Source organism: Panthera pardus, unplaced genomic scaffold (genome assembly GCF_024362965.1).
Source record: "Panthera pardus isolate Hobbes unplaced genomic scaffold, ASM2436296v1 HiC_scaffold_21, whole genome shotgun sequence".
Classification (NCBI taxonomy): domain Eukaryota; kingdom Metazoa; phylum Chordata; class Mammalia; order Carnivora; family Felidae; genus Panthera; species Panthera pardus.
In genome coordinates this window covers 27,640,555-27,660,532 of record NW_026526777.1, presented here as the reverse complement: position 1 = coordinate 27,660,532, position 19,978 = coordinate 27,640,555, and the positions used below count along the sequence as shown (strand labels likewise).

At 41.8% G+C, this 19,978-nt stretch overlaps 1 protein-coding gene across 5 annotated transcripts in view; it reads right to left on the bottom strand.

The window, feature by feature from the left end:
* Nucleotides 1-3,104: 3,104 nt before the first annotated feature.
* LOC109256540 (alpha-1,3-mannosyl-glycoprotein 4-beta-N-acetylglucosaminyltransferase-like protein MGAT4E) overlaps nt 3,105-19,978 on the bottom strand; it is a 31,242-nt gene continuing 14,368 nt past the window's right edge. For 3 of the 5 annotated variants that reach the window (XM_019431960.2, XM_019431936.2, XM_019431971.2), the window contains exons 3-6: nt 7,284-7,348; nt 6,513-6,642; nt 5,387-5,546; nt 3,105-4,339 (exon numbers count right to left, since the gene is read on the bottom strand). In XM_019431960.2, coding sequence (XP_019287505.2) covers nt 3,135-4,339; nt 5,387-5,546; nt 6,513-6,620 — 1,473 coding nt within the window. In that variant the 5' untranslated portion in view covers nt 6,621-6,642; nt 7,284-7,348 and the 3' untranslated portion in view covers nt 3,105-3,134. Of the gene's footprint in view, nt 4,340-5,386; nt 5,547-6,512; nt 6,643-7,283; nt 7,443-19,978 lie in introns of those variants that run through there. The other 2 variants (XM_019431993.2, XM_019431981.2) reach the window with 2 other exon arrangements.

The following is a 19,978-nucleotide window of genomic DNA, read 5'->3' as shown; positions in this document are numbered from 1 at the left end:
TCAGTGGAGGGCAGCTCCATCTTTCCAGTCATTTGGTCAAACACTTTGGAGTTATTCTTACTGTTTTCTCAAACCCTAAAACCAATCATTCAGGAAATTCTCTTGGATCAATTTTCAAAATACAGTAAAAACTTGGTTTGTGAGCATAATTCGTCCAGGAAACACGCTCCTAATCCAAAGCACTTGTGCATCAAAGTGAATTTTAAGAACCATTGGCTCAGTTGTGATCATGTGACCTTTGGCATCACGTACTACTCGTATGGCAAGGCATCGCTCAGTTTATTAAGTTAAAATTTATTAGAAATGTTTGCTCATCTTGCGGAACACTCGCAGAACAAGTCACTCGCAGTCCAAGGTTTTACTGTGCGTTAAAAATATGACCACTTCCACTGCCACCACTCTGGTCTAAACCATCTTGTGCCTGCAGAAGCATCCTAATGAACCCAGTCTCCACCCTTGTTTCTCTATAATCTATTTGCTACATAGCAGCCAGAGTAATTCTTTTACAACTTTGGTCAGATCATGTCACTCTTGTACTCAAACCCCCGCAATCTCTTCTGCCTCACACTTATTTATTCTGTTCATTGCCTCTCCCACTTTAGTATATGTGCCCCAAGGCGGGAGCCATCTTGGTCTGCTTACCGATGCATCCTGAGTGCCTACAACAGTGCAAGTAATACAAGAGATGACCGCTAGCTCCAGGGAAAACTTACACATGAAAGAAAATATAATCACGGATCGCTACGGTAAAATCAAGCCATCAAGCAATCCCTGAGCACAGTGTAGCTGCTAGGCTGTCTTGCCACACTTCCATAAATCCAGTTGCTAAGGAAACAAAGACGCCGTTATTACCCATGACACAGCAGGTTGCCTGGACTTCATGCTGCGATAATTCCCTTTGCTCCCTGCCCCCAGTTCTTCTTGGGAAGAACAGTGGATCTGTGTCACACCTGAGAAATGCTAATCTTAGGAAACTCTCAATCTTATAAGGGGACGCTAGCAAACCCGACCAAACTTTGCTTCTCAGGGAGAGGTTATCTTTATTATCCTGCTGAGGAAACATCTTCTCGGAGGACAGAAGGTCTCTGCAGTGTCTCTGGAGTACTACATCTCTAAATCTCTCCAGAGAGAGAGAGAGAGAGAGAGAGAGAGTTACTGTCTTTTAAAACAAATCTGCCCTCTGCGGTGGTGGAAGACACTAGCTCTAGGTTCTAAGCCTGTTTGCTGTACAAACATCCTTGAAAAGAGAGCCAGAGTTGTGTAGAAATGCCTTGGACAATTGCCTGCCACCGACTTGTTCAGCAGTGAATACTTGACAAAAGCATGAGAATGTGATCGTCAAGAAAACTCTATTGGAAGAATGGGGGAAGGAGAAGGGCCTATTTGTGGAGTAGCATAAAAGGGCTAATCCCTTGGCTATTATGGCAAGGAATTGTATACAAAACTAATCAAAGAATGGTAGTGTAAGTATATGGTGATATGGACTCAAACGAACACCCGAAGAACACTTAAGAGAGCTGAAAGTAGTTATGTCATGTTGCACTCGCTTGGTTTCCCTCCTACCTCTATAGCGACCCTTTCCCACTGACCCTTGGTGCCTCCCCTTCATCGACTCCATGTCTTCGTGTTGAAATGATCCAGGGCTCCGTCCTTGGAAACCTCGTGGCTTCATATGCTGACAGATTTCAAAATTTGCAACGAGGAGGTCATTAGCAATCTTGACAAAGAGCACTTTTGGTTGGGTGTAGGCACAAAATCCTGACTGGAGAGGGTTTGAGAAATTCATAAAGAATGGATATCCTCCCTTTGAGGATTCAGATCATCTTTCTATTACAAATCCCAAGTAAAACCTGATATTTAACAAAAGACACACAGTTCAAATGTAAAGAATCGTAAAAAGTTACAAGAAATCCTAGCAGAAATTCCTTAAAACTTCACACTCATAAATTTTGTTTTTTATAGACATTTTTCTAGATAGATTTTATGCATGCCGTGACTTACTTACTGAACTAGTGGTTTTGCCTTTCGTGGATAAAACATTTTTTGTTTGCTCCTTCTGCTATGTGATAATTCTATTTTCTCCTTACGTGATTTGGACAATTTCATCCAAAAATTTTGAAAAATTATTTAAAAGTTGTGACATCCTGTCATGTATGCTGCTGCTGATTCATTGAAAAGCTGGTTTCTCAACATCGGCACTATTGACATTTTGGGTGGGGTATGTCTGAGTGGTCGGGGCTGTTCTGTCTGTTGCAGTTTGTTTAGCAGCATCCTCGGCCTCTTTGTATGAGATGTCAGTCGCGTCCCCCGTTGTGACAACCGGAAATATCTCCAGACATTGCCAAATGTCCCCCCTTGGGGGGGGGTGAGGCCAAATCCCTCCAGGTGGAGGACCACTGTTGTAGAGAGGGTCAGAGAACAATGGAATTCAGGGAGGCTGGGAAGAAGGTACATATACAGTGAGGGTAGAGACAGATTGCAAGTGAAAAGATGGGGAAAAAAAAACTAAAAAAAAAAAAAAAGTTAGATGCTCAACTGACTGAGCCACCCAGGCACCCCTCTAGTGTAATTTTTTTAATGTCTATTTTTATTTTTGAGAGAGAGGGAGGGTGCAGGGCAGAGAGAGAGAGAGAGGAGGACAGAGGATCCGAAGTGGGTGCCGTGCTGACAGCAGAGAGCCTGGCACAGGGTCAAACTCATGAACTGAACCGTGAGATCATGACGTGAACCGAAGTTTGACACTTAACCAACTGAGCCACTCAGGCACCAACCCCCCTGCCCCCCGCCCCGCTGCCGTTCTAGTGTAATTTTTTTTTTTTTTTTTTTATTTATTTTTGGGACAGAGAGAGACAGAGCATGAACGGGGGAGGGGCAGAGAGAGAGGGAGACACAGAATCGGAAACAGGCTCCAGGCTCCGAGCCATCAGCCCAGAGCCTGACGCGGGGCTCGAACTCACAGACCGCGAGATCGTGACCTGGCTGAAGTCGGACGCTTAACCGACTGCGCCACCCAGGCGCCCCATCTAGTGTAATTTTTAATAGTATTTCCTTTCATTCTCAAAAGTGTCCCAGTTTGGATAATAAATTACATGCTCATCCTACTCTGAAGGAGCAGGCCTTGATCAATTTCGGCTTTATTTCTGGTTGGCCATGTTGATTCCATTCCCAAACCCCACCTTTCCAGAATTCCCACTGTAATAACTCTCCTCTTCCTCATGCTGAGTCCAGACTTTGATCTGCCTGATCAGGAGCCAAGACTCTTGAGAGGCTAGCACAAGCAGTCGTATACAACTCAACTCCTCCACAGAATCTTCTTCATAAAATACCCTCTGGTCTAAATTTCCTTCCACCAGTGGACCTAGAAGGGTATAGCGGGTGCAGCCTCTGGAATTCTCCAAGGGATCATAGCCCAGCTCCACTTGGCCCTGCTGTAGCCAATACAGCCCTTTTTTGTCAAAACCTGTCAGGACCTCTATCCGGATGACTTTTTGTGGCTTCTCCAAAATCACTGTCAGGTAGTTGCCTCTTACAGGATTGAGAGTAGAGTAGCACTCTTTGTTCAGAGTATAAGCATATTGTGGAATACCATTCATTTCTGCCATCATGTCAGTGAGGACGCTGGCAACGGGGTTGTCTGGTTCACCAAACACCTTCTCCTTCTCCACAGGAAAGCATGTGTCCTCAAACACAGGATACTTGCCTATGTGGAAGAAGACTGAGGGACTGAAACGAATTGGAACATTCTGGGCCAAGAGAAGGCAGAATTCAGAGAGAAACAAGTAAATGGGAATATCCTTATGGAAAAGGAGAAAGAGAGAGGCCAGGCGGGAGAGGTCACTGGTGTGGAAAACTTTCCCAGAGAGGCTTAGGCTGGAGAACTCCAGGATCGCCCAAGGTAGTTCTTTCCAGGCTGATAATGCCCAATAGATGGTAGAAATAAATTTGGAAGTGCAGTAAACATAATCTTCCATCATCAGAAAGTATTCAGAGAGGTTGATAGCAAAGTTCATGAGGAGGGCATAATGGACTTTCTGCCTGGAATAATGCGCTTCACAGCGTGAGGTACGACTAACATTATTCCGATCTCCTGGGAGAGGAGAGTCACCGAGACGACCGTGGATCACGAGCAGCTTCTGGGCCTCAATATGTGGCTTGAAGAGGTCTGAAATATTGGCAACTGTTCGTCTGAGCCATTCGGGGTCGGGATCTGACAGGTGGACCAGCACCACAATACAATTCAGCTCGTGTTCTGAGGAAGCTTGGAACAGGGACCGCAGAGTGTCCAAGAGGTAGCTCCCGTTAGGGTGTTGCTCTGAGGAAATCCCTATGGTCAGCAGTTCTAGGGGTGGAGGGAGACAAGGGAGACTTTAGCTCTTCAAGATGGGGGAAAGGTTCCTAGGACTTCCTCTCAGGTCTCCCCTTAATGCCACACCTGTGACAAATTCATATTTCCTTTCCTTGGGAGAGTGTGGTCCAGAGGTGAGGATAATCTCTGGTTAGAAGTTGCCAAGTGGTTTTATTTGATCACAACTTTAAAAGGCTATCGGTGGAAACTTTATGAAAAACAAGCTTCTCTCTGATGGGGGAGGCTGCCATGTACCAAAGGTAAACTTGCTGGCTTGGCCAGTTGGCCAGGCCTTGACCTCAGAGTTATCACAGCTACCTTGAATCAACCAGACCCCGATTGGAGGATCTCCAGGGACTCATGTAAACCCAAGGGTTCTGGCACCCTAGTGCGCAGCTAGTCAACATTCACCCTCCCCTTTCTCCCTCTGCTCAGTGCTTTTGACCATAGCTCCCTCCGGGTCCTCTCTCATCATGTCTTCCCCTCCCTGGGGAGCTATGAATGAGCTTCGCTATGGGGTGGCTCCTTAACGGGTCACTATGGACTTCTCAACTTGTTAGTCATTCAAGGGGGTGGCCAGTGGGAAGAAAGTACACTCAGAATTATGATCTACAGCACATTTCAGAGCTTGGTCCTCCCTCAGAGCAACCTGCTTTTCCATCAGACACGAGCTCACGTTCCCTTTTTACCCACCTTCCTTTTTCTTTTCTTTTCTCTTTTTTTTTTTAAAGTTTATTTATTTTGAGAGACAGACAGACAGATAGGGAGAGAGGGAGAGAGAGAGGCAGAGAGAGACAGAGAGACAGAGAGCATCCCAAGCAGGCTCTGCACTGTCAGTGCAGAGCCTGATGCAGGACTCAATCCCATGAACCGTGAGATCATGACCTGAGCCGAAATCAAGAGTTGGAAGCGCAACTGACTAAGCCACCCAGGTGCCCCTCCTCTCCCCTGCCCCCCCCGCCCCCCGCAATCTTCCTTTTTCTTATTGGAATACCTTGTCTGACTTTCTCCTAGTCTGACCACTCCCTCCCCTATACTCACTCTTCTCCTGGGGAGGGGATCCAGCCAGCAATTTGTACTTGGCCTGTTGGAGTAAAGGGGAGGCTTTCTGCATGTCCTTGAAGTTCTCTAGATGGTTTCTGCTCTCAGAGGTCATTTGGTCCTGCCTGAGCTGCCACAGTATTTTCTTCTTTTCCTCCTGCTGAGGATAAGATGAGCATCAGCCCTGATATTCATCCTTAGACTCCTGGAGACAAATAAGGGGCAGATCCCCCTTTTAGGACAGGCGGGGCAAGCCCCAGGATCTGGTCACCGGGAGCCCAAGTGTTAGGACTCAGCTGACTGTTATCCCCACCTCGCCATGAGAACACACAGGACTTTCCAGAAGGAGTGGTGGGCCCTGGAGTCAGATAGGAAGTAAGAATGCTTATAGGAAGATCATAGGCTTATGCAGAGTAAGGACTTGCCTGCCCTACCCTGCCCCACATCTAACTTCTCCTACCGTTATCAGGCTGGCAAAAAGTCCTCTAACTCGGCTTAGACTGTGGCAGGTGCTGAAGACCAATGCCTGGTCCTGTCCTTCACGAAGTTATCCACAGTGCCTCAATTCTAAAACTCTTTCTTTTACTCCACTCTGACCATGCACACATTTCTGAACCATTTCCCCACATCACTTATGTTTTCCTCTAGATGGTTTGAGGCATTAAGGAAAAATGTAGACTTCCAAAACCTGAGCATTTGGTTTTCTCTGCTTGCAGCTGTTGTACACGTGGGAGAAGTTATTTTAGGGCTTTGTGTCTCAATTGCTTCGTAAGAGAAATGGGACGAATAACATCTCTCACTCGAGACTCTGGTGAGGAAAGTGCCCAGCACCCAGGCAGTCCTCATCACATGCAGGTCCTGCCAGTCAGCCTGGTTTTCTAGAAGTATCTGTGCATTGCTCTCTCTGCACTTAAACTGCCCTCTCTTCCTCCTTGCCTTTATTCAAGTCTTCTCCATCTTTCAAGGCTGGCTCAATATTTATCTTTTCTCTGACACTCTCCTGATTCTTCAAGTGCCCTCTTCTTAGAACTTCTATGATGATAACTAGAGTATTTGGATAATTGGAAACCCATCCCCTCCTACTGAAGGATTGACAAACAGTCCAGTCTCAGCCTCTGGTTCTTACCAATGATAAGTTATATGTAAGATGCTCTTCATTATTCTCTTGGAGGAAGAAGCTCAGGAAGATTAAGGACACAACAACTATGATATATTTCCATAGGCAATGACGCATGGTGCTGGGGCCTGGAGGAGCTCTGCAAAGAAACGTGAGCGGGATATGACTCTTAAGTGCTTCCAGCTTACAGAAGCATAAGGATGTCCTCCTCCTACCAGGAAGCCTCCCACATCCTTTCCCCCTTCCCTCCGCCTGGACACCACTGCCGAATTATTTCCATAGTCTTTTCTCCACGCACTTCAACCCTCCCTCCTACTTGTAGCCATCTATGGAGAGACAAAGGTCAAGGAGTTTGATTCTCTTCCACTTCTACCATCTTCACCTCCTGTCTGGGTTTCCAGGTAAAATTGGAGTAGCTTCTTTTGTTTATCCACTCTTGGAGCAGAGACCCAACCACAGCGGACGTGTTGCCAAGAAGAGGAAATCAAGGGTTAGGCATTAATCATATTTTTCCCTAAACTCTGAATTCAAGTCAAAGACTCTACTTGGATGTTATTGATCAATAAATAACTGTTTATTATTGTCTTGTCTGTTAGCTCCCTGTTTACTTTTGTGCCTGATCATTTCCAGGATTACGTTAGGCAGATTATGATGTTTTGAATCAACTCAGAGGGACCAAGAGAAACTCTTGTTGGTATATCTCCCCCCCCCAACCTGGACTGGTAAGTAGGTTGCAAACTAAAAGTGACCAGAAATTTCTAATCACGTGAAAGTCTTTACCATGTTTGGAGTGCTATGTCCTTCGGAGTCTTTTTGTTTAACAGAAGATGAGGGCTGGCATTTCTCTGAAATCAAAGAGAAAAAACTTTAATATTTTTATGCATGCAGGATAGGGTCCCAGAGTGGCTCTTCTGAGGTAGCAGAAACTAGTCACCCCTCCCAGGAAACCCTGCTTGACAACCATTGTCCACCCTGAATGGGGGGGCTGGTTACCACTCCAGCCTCACATCGAGCACCTGTTTCTGGATAAGGTGAGGCTGAAGTTAAAAAAAATTTTTTTTAACATTTATTCATTTCAGAGAGACAGAGAGAGAGACAGAGCATGAGCAGGGGAGGGGCAGAGAGAGGGAGAGGGAGACACAGAATCAGAAGCAGGCTCCAGGCTCCGAGCTCTCAGCCCAGGGCCCAACGCGGGGCTTGAACTCATGAACCATGAGATCATGAACTGAGCCAAAGTCAGACACTTAGCCGACAGCCACCCAGGTGCCCCAAAATGCAACTGATTTTTGTGTGTTGACTTTGTATCCTGCTTTTTAACTGAAATAGTTTATTAGTTCCGACAGATTTTATTTGTGAGGAATCTTTAGTATTTTCTACCTGTAAGAAATATCACCTGCAAACAGAAAATTTTACTTCTCCCTTTCCAATTTTGGATGTCTTTTATTTCTTTCTCTTGCCTAAGTGCTCTTGCTAGAACTTCCAATAGTACGTTGAGTAGAAGTGATGAGGTGTAAGCATTTTTAGCTATAAACTTTCCCCTTAGAGTCACTTTCAATGTGTCCCATAAATTTTGGTATATTGTTTTTTTTAATTTTCATTCATTTAAATATTTTCTAATTTCCTTTGTGATTTCTTTTTTGATCCATTGATTAAAAGTGTGTTATTTAGGGGACCCTGGATGGCTCAGTCGGTTAAGCATGTGACTCTTGATTTCAGCTCAGGTCATGGTCTCGTGGTTCTTGGGATCAACCCCCTTGTTGGCCTTGTGCTGACAGCGCAGAGCCTGCTTGGGATTCTCTCTCTCCTTCTCTCTCTCTTTTTTTAAAAAAATTTTTTTCAATGTTTGTTTATTTTTGAGAGACAGACAGAGTGTGAGCGGGGGAGGGGCAGAGAGAGAAGGAGACACAGAATCCGAAGCAGGACCCAGGCTCTGAGCTGTCAGCACAGAGACAGATGTGGGGCTTGAACTCATGAACCATAAGATCATGACCTAAGCCGAGGTCGGACACTTAACTGACTGAGCCACCCAGGCACCCCTCTCTCTCCTCTCTTTGCCTTTCTCCCTCCTCACATGTGCTCTCTCTCAAAAAAAAAAAAAGTTTTTTTAAGTGTGTTATTTAATTCCCCCAATTTTGTGAAATGTCCAGTTTTCCTTTTATTATTGATTGCTAACTTTATCCTATTTTGGTAAAAGAACATACTTTGAATGATATCTATTTTTTTTTACAAAATGCATTGAAGCTTAATCTGTGGCCTGACATATGGTATATCCTGGAAAATGCCCCATGCACTTGAGAAGAATGTGTATTCTCTTGTTGGGTAAAGTGCTCTGAAATGCCTGCTAAATCTAGTTGGTTTATTGTGCAGTTTAAGTCCTCTATTTCCTTATTTATTTTATGTTTGGTTGTCCTGTTCATCATTGTCAGTAGGGTACTGAATTGTTTAAATATTATTGTATTTCTCCCTTTAATTCCATCAGTTTTTGCTGCTTATATTTTGAAGACTTGCTATTAGGTATGTAAATGTTCATAACTGTTGTATTTCTTTGCTGTGTTGAACACTTATTAACGAACACTTATAATGTCCTTCTTTGTCCCTTGTAAACTTTTTTGATTTAATGTCTATTTTGTTTGTTATTAGTTCAGCTACCCCTTCTCTTTTGCTTACTATATGCACGGAATTTTTTCCCCATCTTTTCACTTGCAATCTGTTAGTTTCTTTGGATTTAAAGTGAATCTCTCATAGATAGCACATAGTTGGATCTGATTTATAAGTCAATTCTGCCAATCTCTGGATTGGAGAGTTTAATCAGTTTGCATTTAAAGTAATTACTCCTAAGGAGACTCTTACTTCTGACATTTTACTGTGTGTTTTTCATAGTATTTTTGTCCCTTATTTCCTGTATTACCATCTACTTTTGTATCTAGTTGGATTTTTTTAAAGCAAAATGTTTTAATTATCTTCTCATTTCCTTTTGTGTATATTTGATACACAAATATCAAATATTGTGGTTGCCATGGGGGATTATACTTAACACCCTAAACTTATAACTCTTTAATTTGAATTTATACTCATTTAACTTCAGTAACACAGAAACTGCTCCTTTACAGTTCCACTCTCCCCGCTTTTGGTTGTTTTTGTCACAAAATTACATCTTTATACATTGTGTGCCGTGAACTAAGACTTTAAAAAAAATTTTTTTTTTTAATGTTTATTTATTTTTGAGACAGAGAGAGACACAGCATGAGCAGGGAAGGGGCAGAGAGAGCGAGGGAGACACAGAATGTGAAGCAGGCTCCAGGCTCTGAGCTGTCGGCACAGAGCCCGACGCGGGGCTCGAACTCACGAACCGTGAGATCATGACCTGAGCCGAAGTCGGCCGCTTAACCGACGGAGCCACCCAGGCGCCCCGAATACTTCTTTTTAGATGCGCTACTCTCTAATAGAAGTTAGCTACTTCTAGTTACCTACCAGTTATCTAGAAGATAAGATTTAGAGCTACAAACCAAAGTTAAAGTCATACTAGCTTTTACACCAATAGTTTTTCTTTAAATATATTAGTCTCTTAAGTCATGTAGAAGACAAAAAGTATAATCAAAAACCATTGTTACAATAATACTAGCTTTCATCATTGCCGGTATATTTACCTTTATTGAGATCTTTATTTCTCCATATGGCTTTGAGTTACTGTCTCATGTTCTTTCATTTCAGGCTCAATGCTTCCTTGAGCCTGAATTTTTCAATGCTTCAATTTCCTGTGGAGCAGGTCCACTGGTTATAGATTCCTTTGGCTTTTATCTAGTAATATCTTAATTCCTCCCTCCTTTTTGGACAGTTTTGCTGGATAATGGATTCTTCATTGACAATTGTTTTCCTTTTAGTACTTTGAACATGTTGGCCCACTGTCTTCTTGCCCCCAAAAGATTCTGATTAGAAAGGTGTTAATAATTTTATGGAGGATTGCATGTATGTGATGATTTGCTTCTCTCTTGCTGCTTTCAAGATTCTCTCTCTGGTTTCGACTTTTGAAAGTTTGATTATAATGTGTTTTGGTGTGAGTCTTTTTGAGTTCATCTTACTTGGAGTTTTGAACTTCTTGGATGTTTATAGCCATCAAACTTGAGATGATTTCAGCTATTATTTCTTCAAATATCCTCTCTGCTCTTTTCTGTCTCTTCTCCTTCTGAGTCTCCCACAGTGCTTATGTTGGTCTGCTTTCTGAGCTGAGATATCCATTTTCTGCCCTCAGACATCGACATGCCTGGTTCTCAGGCCTTTGGACTCAGACTGTGATTACATCATCAACTACTCTGGTTCCTGGGCCTTCGAGTTTGGACTGGAACCACACCACTAGCTTTCCTGACCCTCCAGTTTGTAGACAGCAAGTTGTTGAATTCTCAACCTCCACTCCATAACTGTGTGAGCTAATCTCTCATAATAATCTCTTTCTCTCTCTCTTCTCTCTCTCTCCCTCTCTCTCTCCCTCTCTCTCTATCATCTCCTATTGACTTTGTTTCTCTGGAGAACCCAGACTAACACAGGCACTTATTATGGATCTAAGGTTATTAATGTAATCAAGTCAGATCCAGGAGATAAACTCCCTTTCTGACTTGAGACTTCCATTCCCTCAAGGCTTTTGACAACACATACACACATTTTCATATATATAAAAGTTTCAACCACAACACGTGAAAGTCCTCACCTTTACTGGAGGTGTAGTTCTGAGGCTTTTTTGGGGGGGGGGGGTGGTGCAGAAGAACTCAGCTTCACAACTCCTGAGGCTTCAAGGTTTTCTCCAAAGTCAAGAAGAAAATACAATATTTGTGGGAGCTAGATGAGGCCAGAATGTGCATCCTCTAAGGCAAGGCAAAGTTGGTCACTGCTTCCAGGTGACACTCCACCTACAACTATTGTCCTCTCTGAATGGGACCTGTTTACCTCTCCAACTTCACACGAAACACCAGCTCCTTGGTAAGGGTTGCAGGGAAATGGTGAGGAAGTTTTGACATCAGTGTCCTGGGATTCTGACCTAGATCCAGGACTGTGGACTGGGCCACATTTTTCTCCAAATAGGAATCGTTTTATTGATATTGTCTCCAAATTCAAATCAATATATGTTTAATGTAAAACATTGGATCAATTACGAAAAAAAAGAATAAAAATTACTCAAAATCCCAATGGCAGGAGATAATCTTTGGCTAGCACCTGGTGAACATCTGTAATCAAAATGAGAAGAGCAGATTGGAATCTGGCTTTATGGCAACAGAGGTCAAGTCACTCGGAAGCTCCCCAAGAAAGTCTGTTGGGCAACATGACTTACCAAGTGTGGCAATCTCGTAGAGAGTTTAGGGAAGAAGTAAATCTATCTCCACAAATTTACCAATTTCAGTTTCCTTGGGTGATTTTCAATTCCCACTTATTCCAGACATGCTGTCTCTTTCCCTGAAAATCTCCTTCCACTTTATCTTGTCATCTTCCTTGTCATCATTAATAATTAATGTCCTAAGTCTGTCTTTCCAACCTCCAGCTCCCTCGCCCACCTCCCCCATTTTTGGACTGCTCTGAATAAAACATACACTTAGTCACTATCTAAGAAAAATTAATGGCAATAGAATACTATCACTTTTATAAGTCCAGGATTACAGTGTCCTCTTTTAAGAATATCTCTCCAAAAGAACTAGGTCTGCATTAAGAACCAGCTTTTATTTTGTGATAATGTTGCTTTGATAAAGCCATTTGCTTAAAAATGGGATTCCCTCTTTCCTTCCCCTCTTCTTTTTGATTCAGCATCCCCATTCTTCCTTCCTCTCTTCTTCTTTTTGATTCAGCATCCCCATTCTCTTGGGTTCTTAATCTATGTTATCCCCTTTATATTCTTTTGTTTCTTCTCCCTGTAGCCAAAGACCATTTTAAAGGAATGATGTTGAGGGGCACCTGGCTGGCTCAGTCTATACAGCATGCAACTCTTGATCTCAGGGTCATGTGCTTGAGCCACATGCTGGGTATATAGACTACTTAAAGAAAAAAAAAAGAAATAAAAGATTATGTTAAGAATAATGGGCATAAAGAGCCACAGGCAGAGTGTAATCTCAGCAGGAGGAGGCTGTGGCCAAGGCCTGCTGTGTAGGTACAGACTGGGCATGGCTGTGGCCTGGGCCCACAATGCAGGCTCATGGGTGGCACCCCTGGAAGCCTCTTCAACATGCCCTCAATGCTGGTGGGGCTTTATGGGGCCTAGCAAGGGCTCAGGCCAAGGGCAAGGTAGGAGACTGGTGGGTACCACTGTCTTCCTTAGAAGAAGCAAAACACATCTATCTGCTCTGTTGCAGGACTGATGCTGTGGTTGGATATTTAGAGGACATTATCATCGACAAAGAGTTCTAGGAGTCACAGGGAAATTCCATGGACAAATACTATCAGGAATTTGAATACAGGAATTATAAAATTGCTTATGCTGCTTATATTTTAACAAAACATATTTACTTAGTAGAAAAGCATACGAAAGAACAACTGCTGGAGCTTTCCTGGATTTAACTTGGTGACTTTCACATTACAGCCCACAAAGATGAAATGATTGGTAATGTATTTGACAGGCTGCTCCCGTTTATGGATTCTCTGTCTTTCAAATAAATGTTTCTGAACTACAAAGCAGAAAAGGGAGGTACACGAAACAACCAGTGGGTTAGTGGCTACTTCATGGTGAACATTATCTTTCTGTCATCCAGAGCACTGCAACACTAGCTTTCATCTCCAGCCAATGGGATTGCTTTGGACACTACAGCCCAATAGGTTGGGAGAAGATTAGGCTAACAATGACAGAAGAATAGGTCTTAGGAAACCTGAATTTGTTTGTGCCTGCTCATTAATGTTAAGTATCAATGAATAATAAAACAAATCCAGAAGATTTCATGTTATTAAGACAATACTCCCCAAATTGATAGGCAGATTTAATACAGTCCCCATCAAAATTCCAAGATAAAACAACTCTGTTTCTCCCTCTAGGCTACTCACAACATTTCACTTCTGACACCAGATATATGGGTTTTTCCACAACAAGCAATTTAACTCAATTCTGATACTATCTACTTGGAGTTAATATCAGATCCTACAGGTTAAGGGCTCAGTCCCACAAGACTGCTTCCCACTTCAGATGCCAACTGCAAGTTTGGGCCTCTGGTATTTCTGACCAATAGGCTATAAATTGGGGATTCTCACAATTCCATCTTTGGATTTGGTAATTTGCTAGAGTGGCTCACAGAATTCAGGGAAACACATTTGCCAGTTTCTTACATCATAAAGGATACAAATGAATACCCAGATGAAGAGGTACATAAGGCATGATCTGGAAGGGTCTCAAAGGTAGGAGCTTCAGTTCTTATAAAATTGGAGTGTGCCACTCTCCTGGCATGTGGATGTATTCACCAACGTGGAAGCTCTCCAAACCCCTTACTTTAGTGATTTTTATGGAGGCTTCATCATGTAGGCATGATCAATTATTAACTCCATCTCTAGCCCCACCTCCCTCCCTGGAGGATGGAGAGGGTGTAAGACTGAAAGTTCCAAGCTTCTAATCATGGCTTGGTCTTTCTGGTGACTAGCCCCCATCCAGGAGCCCATCAAGAGTTGGCTCATTAGAACAAAAGATACTCCTATCACTCAGGAGATTATAAATGTTTTGGGAGCTCTGTGTCAGGAATTGGGGGCATATCTATCTATATCTATATCTATATCTATATCTATATCTATATCTATATCTATATCTATATCTATCATATCTATTACTATATACCCATATCTATATCTATGTGATTTCACAATTCCAACTGTTTTTTTTCTTCTTCAAGAAATTGATGAGCTGATCCTAAAATTTACATGGAAATGTAAAGGACCCAGAATAGCCAAAACAATCTGGAAAAGACCCATAAAACACCATCAGACAAAGTTAGGGGACTCACATTTCCTGATTTTAAAATTTAACTACAAAGCTACAGTAATTAAGACAGTGTGATCGTGGCATTAATGACACACAGATCAATGGAATAGAAGAAAGTTCAGAAATTGCCAAGATAATAAAATGGGAGAAAGAATAGTTTTTTTTTCAACAAAGCGTGTTGAAACTGAATATCCACATGCAAAAGAATGAAGTTAGACTACTACTCCACAAAGACTGACTCAAAATAGATAAAGAACTAAATTTATAAGACTCTTGGAAGAAAACATAGATATAAATCTTCATAATCTTGTATTAGGCAATCGTGTCTGAGACATGACAACAAAAATATAAGCAATCAAAGAAAAGTAATGAATTGGACTTCTTCAAAATTAAAAACCTTTGTGCTTCAATGGATACTAAGGAGAAAGTGAAAAAGACAAGCCACAGAATGAGAGAATATCTGCAAATCATATATCTGATAAAGGACTAGTATCCAGCCTATATAAAAAATTGTTACAATAAAATGACAAACAACCCATTTATGAATGAGCAAAGTATTTGAATAGACATTTTACCAAAGTAGATATGCAAATGGCTAATAAGCACATGGAAATATGCTCAATATCATTAGTCAATAGGGAAATGAAAATCAAAACCACAATGACATACTATGTCATACCTACTAGAATGGCCATAATAAAAAAGACAGACAATGACAAGTGTTGGTGAGGATGTGGAGAAGTTGGAACCCTCATACATTGTTGGTGGGAATGTAAACTGGTACGACTGCTTTGGAAAACAGTTTTACAGTTCCTCAAAAAGTTAAACATGAAGTTAGTGTATGACATGGCAATTCCACTCCTAGGTGTGTACCTGAGAGAAATGGAAATATATGTCCACACAAAAATTTGTATGTGAATATTCACATAAGCATTATTCGAAATAGCCTAAAAGTGGAACCAATCCAAATGTCCATCAATTGATAAACAGATAAATAAAACATGATATTCCATACCATGGAATGATCGTCAGACATTAAAAGGAATGGAGTGCTTACACATGCTATAGCATGTATGAACCTTGAAAACATCATGCTAAGTGAAAGAAGGCAGACATAAAAGGCCACATATTGTATGATTTCATTTATATGAAACATCCAGAATAGCAGATCTATGGAGACAGAAAGTAGATTACACGTTGCTAGCAATTTGGGAGAGGGGGAATAGGGAAAATTGACAATGAAAACTGGGAGAAATAAGCCTGTAGTGGTCCCTCGGATCGATGTGATGCTTCAAACATAATATTGGAGGAAAACATTAACTAGAACTGTACAATAAACAATACAGCTCTAAGAAAAACCTCTATTGAAATGTCTCTCTGGGGAGGCGGTTGATTTATGTTGCTGAAGCCAAGCAGCTGGGAACGCCTGGCCCGCTCAGGGTGGACAGCCACCTGCTTCTTTTGCTGGTACTTCTCCGCTTTCTCAGAGACCATGACCACCTGCTATGGGTCTAATCAGATTCTTTGTGCTTGCTCAACCATAGATTACTCCTGCTACGTGCTTAAACAAGTTCTGTTTTCCTCCTAAGAATACTCTTTAAACAGTATAATAAATTGTGATGCCTACTGATGATTGATGTGGTTTTCTCAATTAATATGAGAATGAGGAGTTGCTCCGGGCGACCGTCTTTCCAAACTGTCGTCCCCTGCTCCCTTTCTCTTGCAGCTGACTTCTTTATACCTCATTCTTCTCCCAAACGCCGGGAAGAAAATGGCATAAGCCCACTGACCCAACCAAAGGAGGGACGTGGAGATTCGGCGCACAGTGAAGCAAGGCTTTGATCAACTTCCTTGCAAGAATGGGTGTCTGATGGACAGACACACTCAGGGCAGTTACAGCAGACAATTTATCTCCTAGTGTGCAAGTCCCTCCTCTGATTCCTCATTGGCTGAGTAATACAGAGGTTACAGCCTTACCCAGACATCGCCTATGCCCATGTAAGGCAAAAGAAGTTTGATTGGTACAAATGTACATTTTCTGAGGTGAGGCGGAAACTTTCAGTCCCTCCTTTGTTCTTTGGTGCATGCTCATTGCAAAGCCCATGAAAATAAGCCCGTGAAATGGAGAGGGGAGGAAGACCAGGAAGTGAAGTGTCTAAGAGTTTGGGACTCCATTATGGGGGGTGGTTCATATATATTTCCAACAGATTGTAAACCTACTGTTAACTAGACAGCGCAGCTTTTATTTGGTATTTCTGAAAACGAATCATCTCCCTTCTCACAAAACAGTTTCTTTTGGGGGTGATTAAAATGTTCTGGAATTAGATACTGGTGATGGTTGCACAACTTTGCGAATATGCTAAAAAATACTTACTGAATTGTACACTTTAAAAGGGTGATTTTTATGGTGTATGAATTATATCTAAATTTAAAAAAAAACCCTAAGGGCCTGAAAACAAAATTACCTGACTCTTCAGGGACTGCTGTTTCTTCTAAAATATATTCTTATATTCAGTAACTCTAGTATTCCTCCCAGAGTAAATACCTGTCCCAGGTGTTTCTGAGTCAAGCTACTCCAGAGTCAGTTGATGTTGAACATTCCACCTGGGACCCCCTTCCCTCAGCACACATACTGAACCCTCTCTTCCAAATACCAGAGACAGGATTTGCACAAATCTTTTGTGTGTTCACAGCTCTTTCACTTGGGCAAGCATTTCAGTTTTTCAGCCCCAGAGGCTCAGCTATGCGGTGATTTTGAGGGTTTGGGAGTGTTTCTCTAAGGTGTTACTCAAACTAGCTGCCCCTTCTTAAGTTTTATGAAGATCCTATTTTCTGCCCACCATTCTAAGAAAGTCACAGCTGGTTTTGGCTGTAGGAATCATTTGAAAGAGATGTTCTTTGCCTAAAAGATAGATGTAAAACTCAACTCCTAGGCTTATGTGTGCAGTCCTTTTTCCTAAAAGGACCATATCTTCTGCTGATCCTGATGTAGTTCCACTGTTTGTATGAGAAACCTCTTTCTTAAAAAAGCATTATTTTTGAAAAGTATTTTTGATAAATATTCACGTTAACTTAGTGGGTTTATTCTTGGAATTTTAAATGATCACTTACTTAAGGACAAAATATTACATATCGTGTGCTCTCTAGTTGTTAGTACTGTGAAGAAAAGGATAGTATATGTATTGGAGTTCCTAGTTTCCTGGGCACCCATAAATGGATGCTGCGTGCTGGAAGCAAACTAAACAGGCATCTTTTTCTTACGGCATGTTAGGTGTGTTTGTACAGGTTTGCTTAAAATCCTTTCTGTATAAATAAGTTCATTAGGTTTTCTTTTGGTGTAGGAGCAAGTTTGGTAAAAAGGCAACTGACTCCGTAAGCTACGAAATTCCACCTAAATCCTTCTTCCGTCAAAATCTGTTCTCCCATCATGCTATTCTCCAGTCTTGCTTGGCATGAGTAAGAGGAGGTAGCAAACAGCTTTTCTAGCTGCCTATTTGGCTTTGGTTTAGTAAAATGTTTGCTATAATGTTACCAGAAATATATATGTCAAACCTTTGAGGCTAGACCAGGCAATCCCAGTGAGCTCAGGTCACCGGAGGTGGATGAACCCAGGGGTGGAGAGCTGCTGGCACCAGAAAACCACAGGCAATTGCACCCACCTCACAAAACAACTGCTTTAGTCATACTACCTAGTCTGCCACCCATCTCACCCCAGGACAAACAGCATTAGGGGGAGACATTCCTCCAATTGTAATTCATTAATCCCCAGGGATTTAGAAGAAGGTATAGAGAAGCAAGTTCCAGAATTTAGTTCCTACTTGCTTTGCTCATTCTCACAGGCATGGTGTTTTTGAACTATCCTGACCTTACCTTTGAAAATACCAGAATGTATACATAGAGAACCCTTGGACTGCTTGAATGATAGGGGGAAGGTTAAGGGTAAAAGGAAGGAAAAACACATCCTTTAATGTAAAACATCCTTTTGAGAGCACTTGTTATGGAATTGGGTGGGGAATGAGCAGAAGAAAGAATCCCATACTCAAGGAGTTATAGTTGGAGGTCATAGGACATGGATGATGAACAAGACCTAGTAATCCAGCTGTCCATTCTCAGGCTCTCCATGTTCATTTCCCATCCCACACCCCGACTCGCATTACTGAACCAAGAAGAATTTATGCAGTTGTCCAGTGTTGGAGCAGTAACTGGAGAAGAGTGCCTTTCTGCTATGGGTAGAGTAGGAGTTAATGACAGAGTTTCCCCTCCAGGTGATGGTGACTCTTGGGGAGGCAGAGTTGAGCTACAAAGTTTAGCTATCCCTCTCCCCGTGTGATTTTCTCTCCTGTGCCAGTCCTAGAGGAGACAGAATTTGGGGCTTCCACTGGGGCTTCATCCAGACAAATGAAAGCAAGATGAAACGGAATAAAATCCAATAGGGCTTGAAAGTCAAAGTTGGTTGCCCCTGCCAGGGAACACCCTTCTGACAGTCATTGCTCTGAATGGGGGTGGGGGATGAGTAGAACCTTCACCTCTATTCCAAGGGTGGGGGTTACTTGAAGGAAGGAAGCTCTGATATCTAGCATGTACACACTTTGGTGAATATGTGGGTTTGTTTGCTCAGCAGCCAGTTCAATGTTTTTCTAAATATGCTTCCTTGTTCTGCAGAGGCTGGCAAGCTAAAACCTACATTTCTCAGATTCCTTAGTAGGTAATGTTCCAATATGATTTAGATTTAGATTTAGATTTAGATTTCTGTATTTAGATGGACATGTATGAGATCTCACTGAGGTGAAAAAAAGTTACATTTATAAAATGAGGATGATAATAACACCTACTTCATTGGGTTTGATGTCCTATAGCTATATGGATAAACATATATGTATATGTATAAACTATATGGCATATGATACATAGAGAATATAGTATATATGTTTATATATATACTACATATAAAAAATTATATATATAGCCATTGTATAATGATATACTATATTTTATATATAGAGTATAATAGAGTGTCTGGCTCATGCTAAGCAGTATATGTATGTTAGCTATGAATATATTAATATTTTAAAAGATCTCCAAGTGATTCTAAAATGTAGCCAAGGTTAGGAACCACTAATTTAAGACCTTATAACCATGGTAAGAAATTTGGGCTTAAATTTAATGTAATCGGAAAATACGGAAGGGCTTTACGCAAGGAAATCATATGATTTTACTTATATTTTTAAAAACTGCTCAGGCTTCAGTATAGAGAGAGAATTTGAGAGTGGGCAAACAGCAGAAGGAAGAAAAGACTTACGTATTACAGGTGTTCAGGTAAGAGAAGATGGTAGTTTTATAATGGAAACAGAAATATAGTTGGGTTTGTAATATTTTGGAAATTGATTTGACCAGCAGTACTGATGGATTGAATGTGGGTACGAGAGGGTGATGTGGCATGCCCAAGTCGAGTCCAAAGGAAATGAATCAGAATCTCTGGGGCATCACTGACAGCATCTCAGTCTGTCAGACATACTAGCAATACCATTGGGTCTGCTGGATC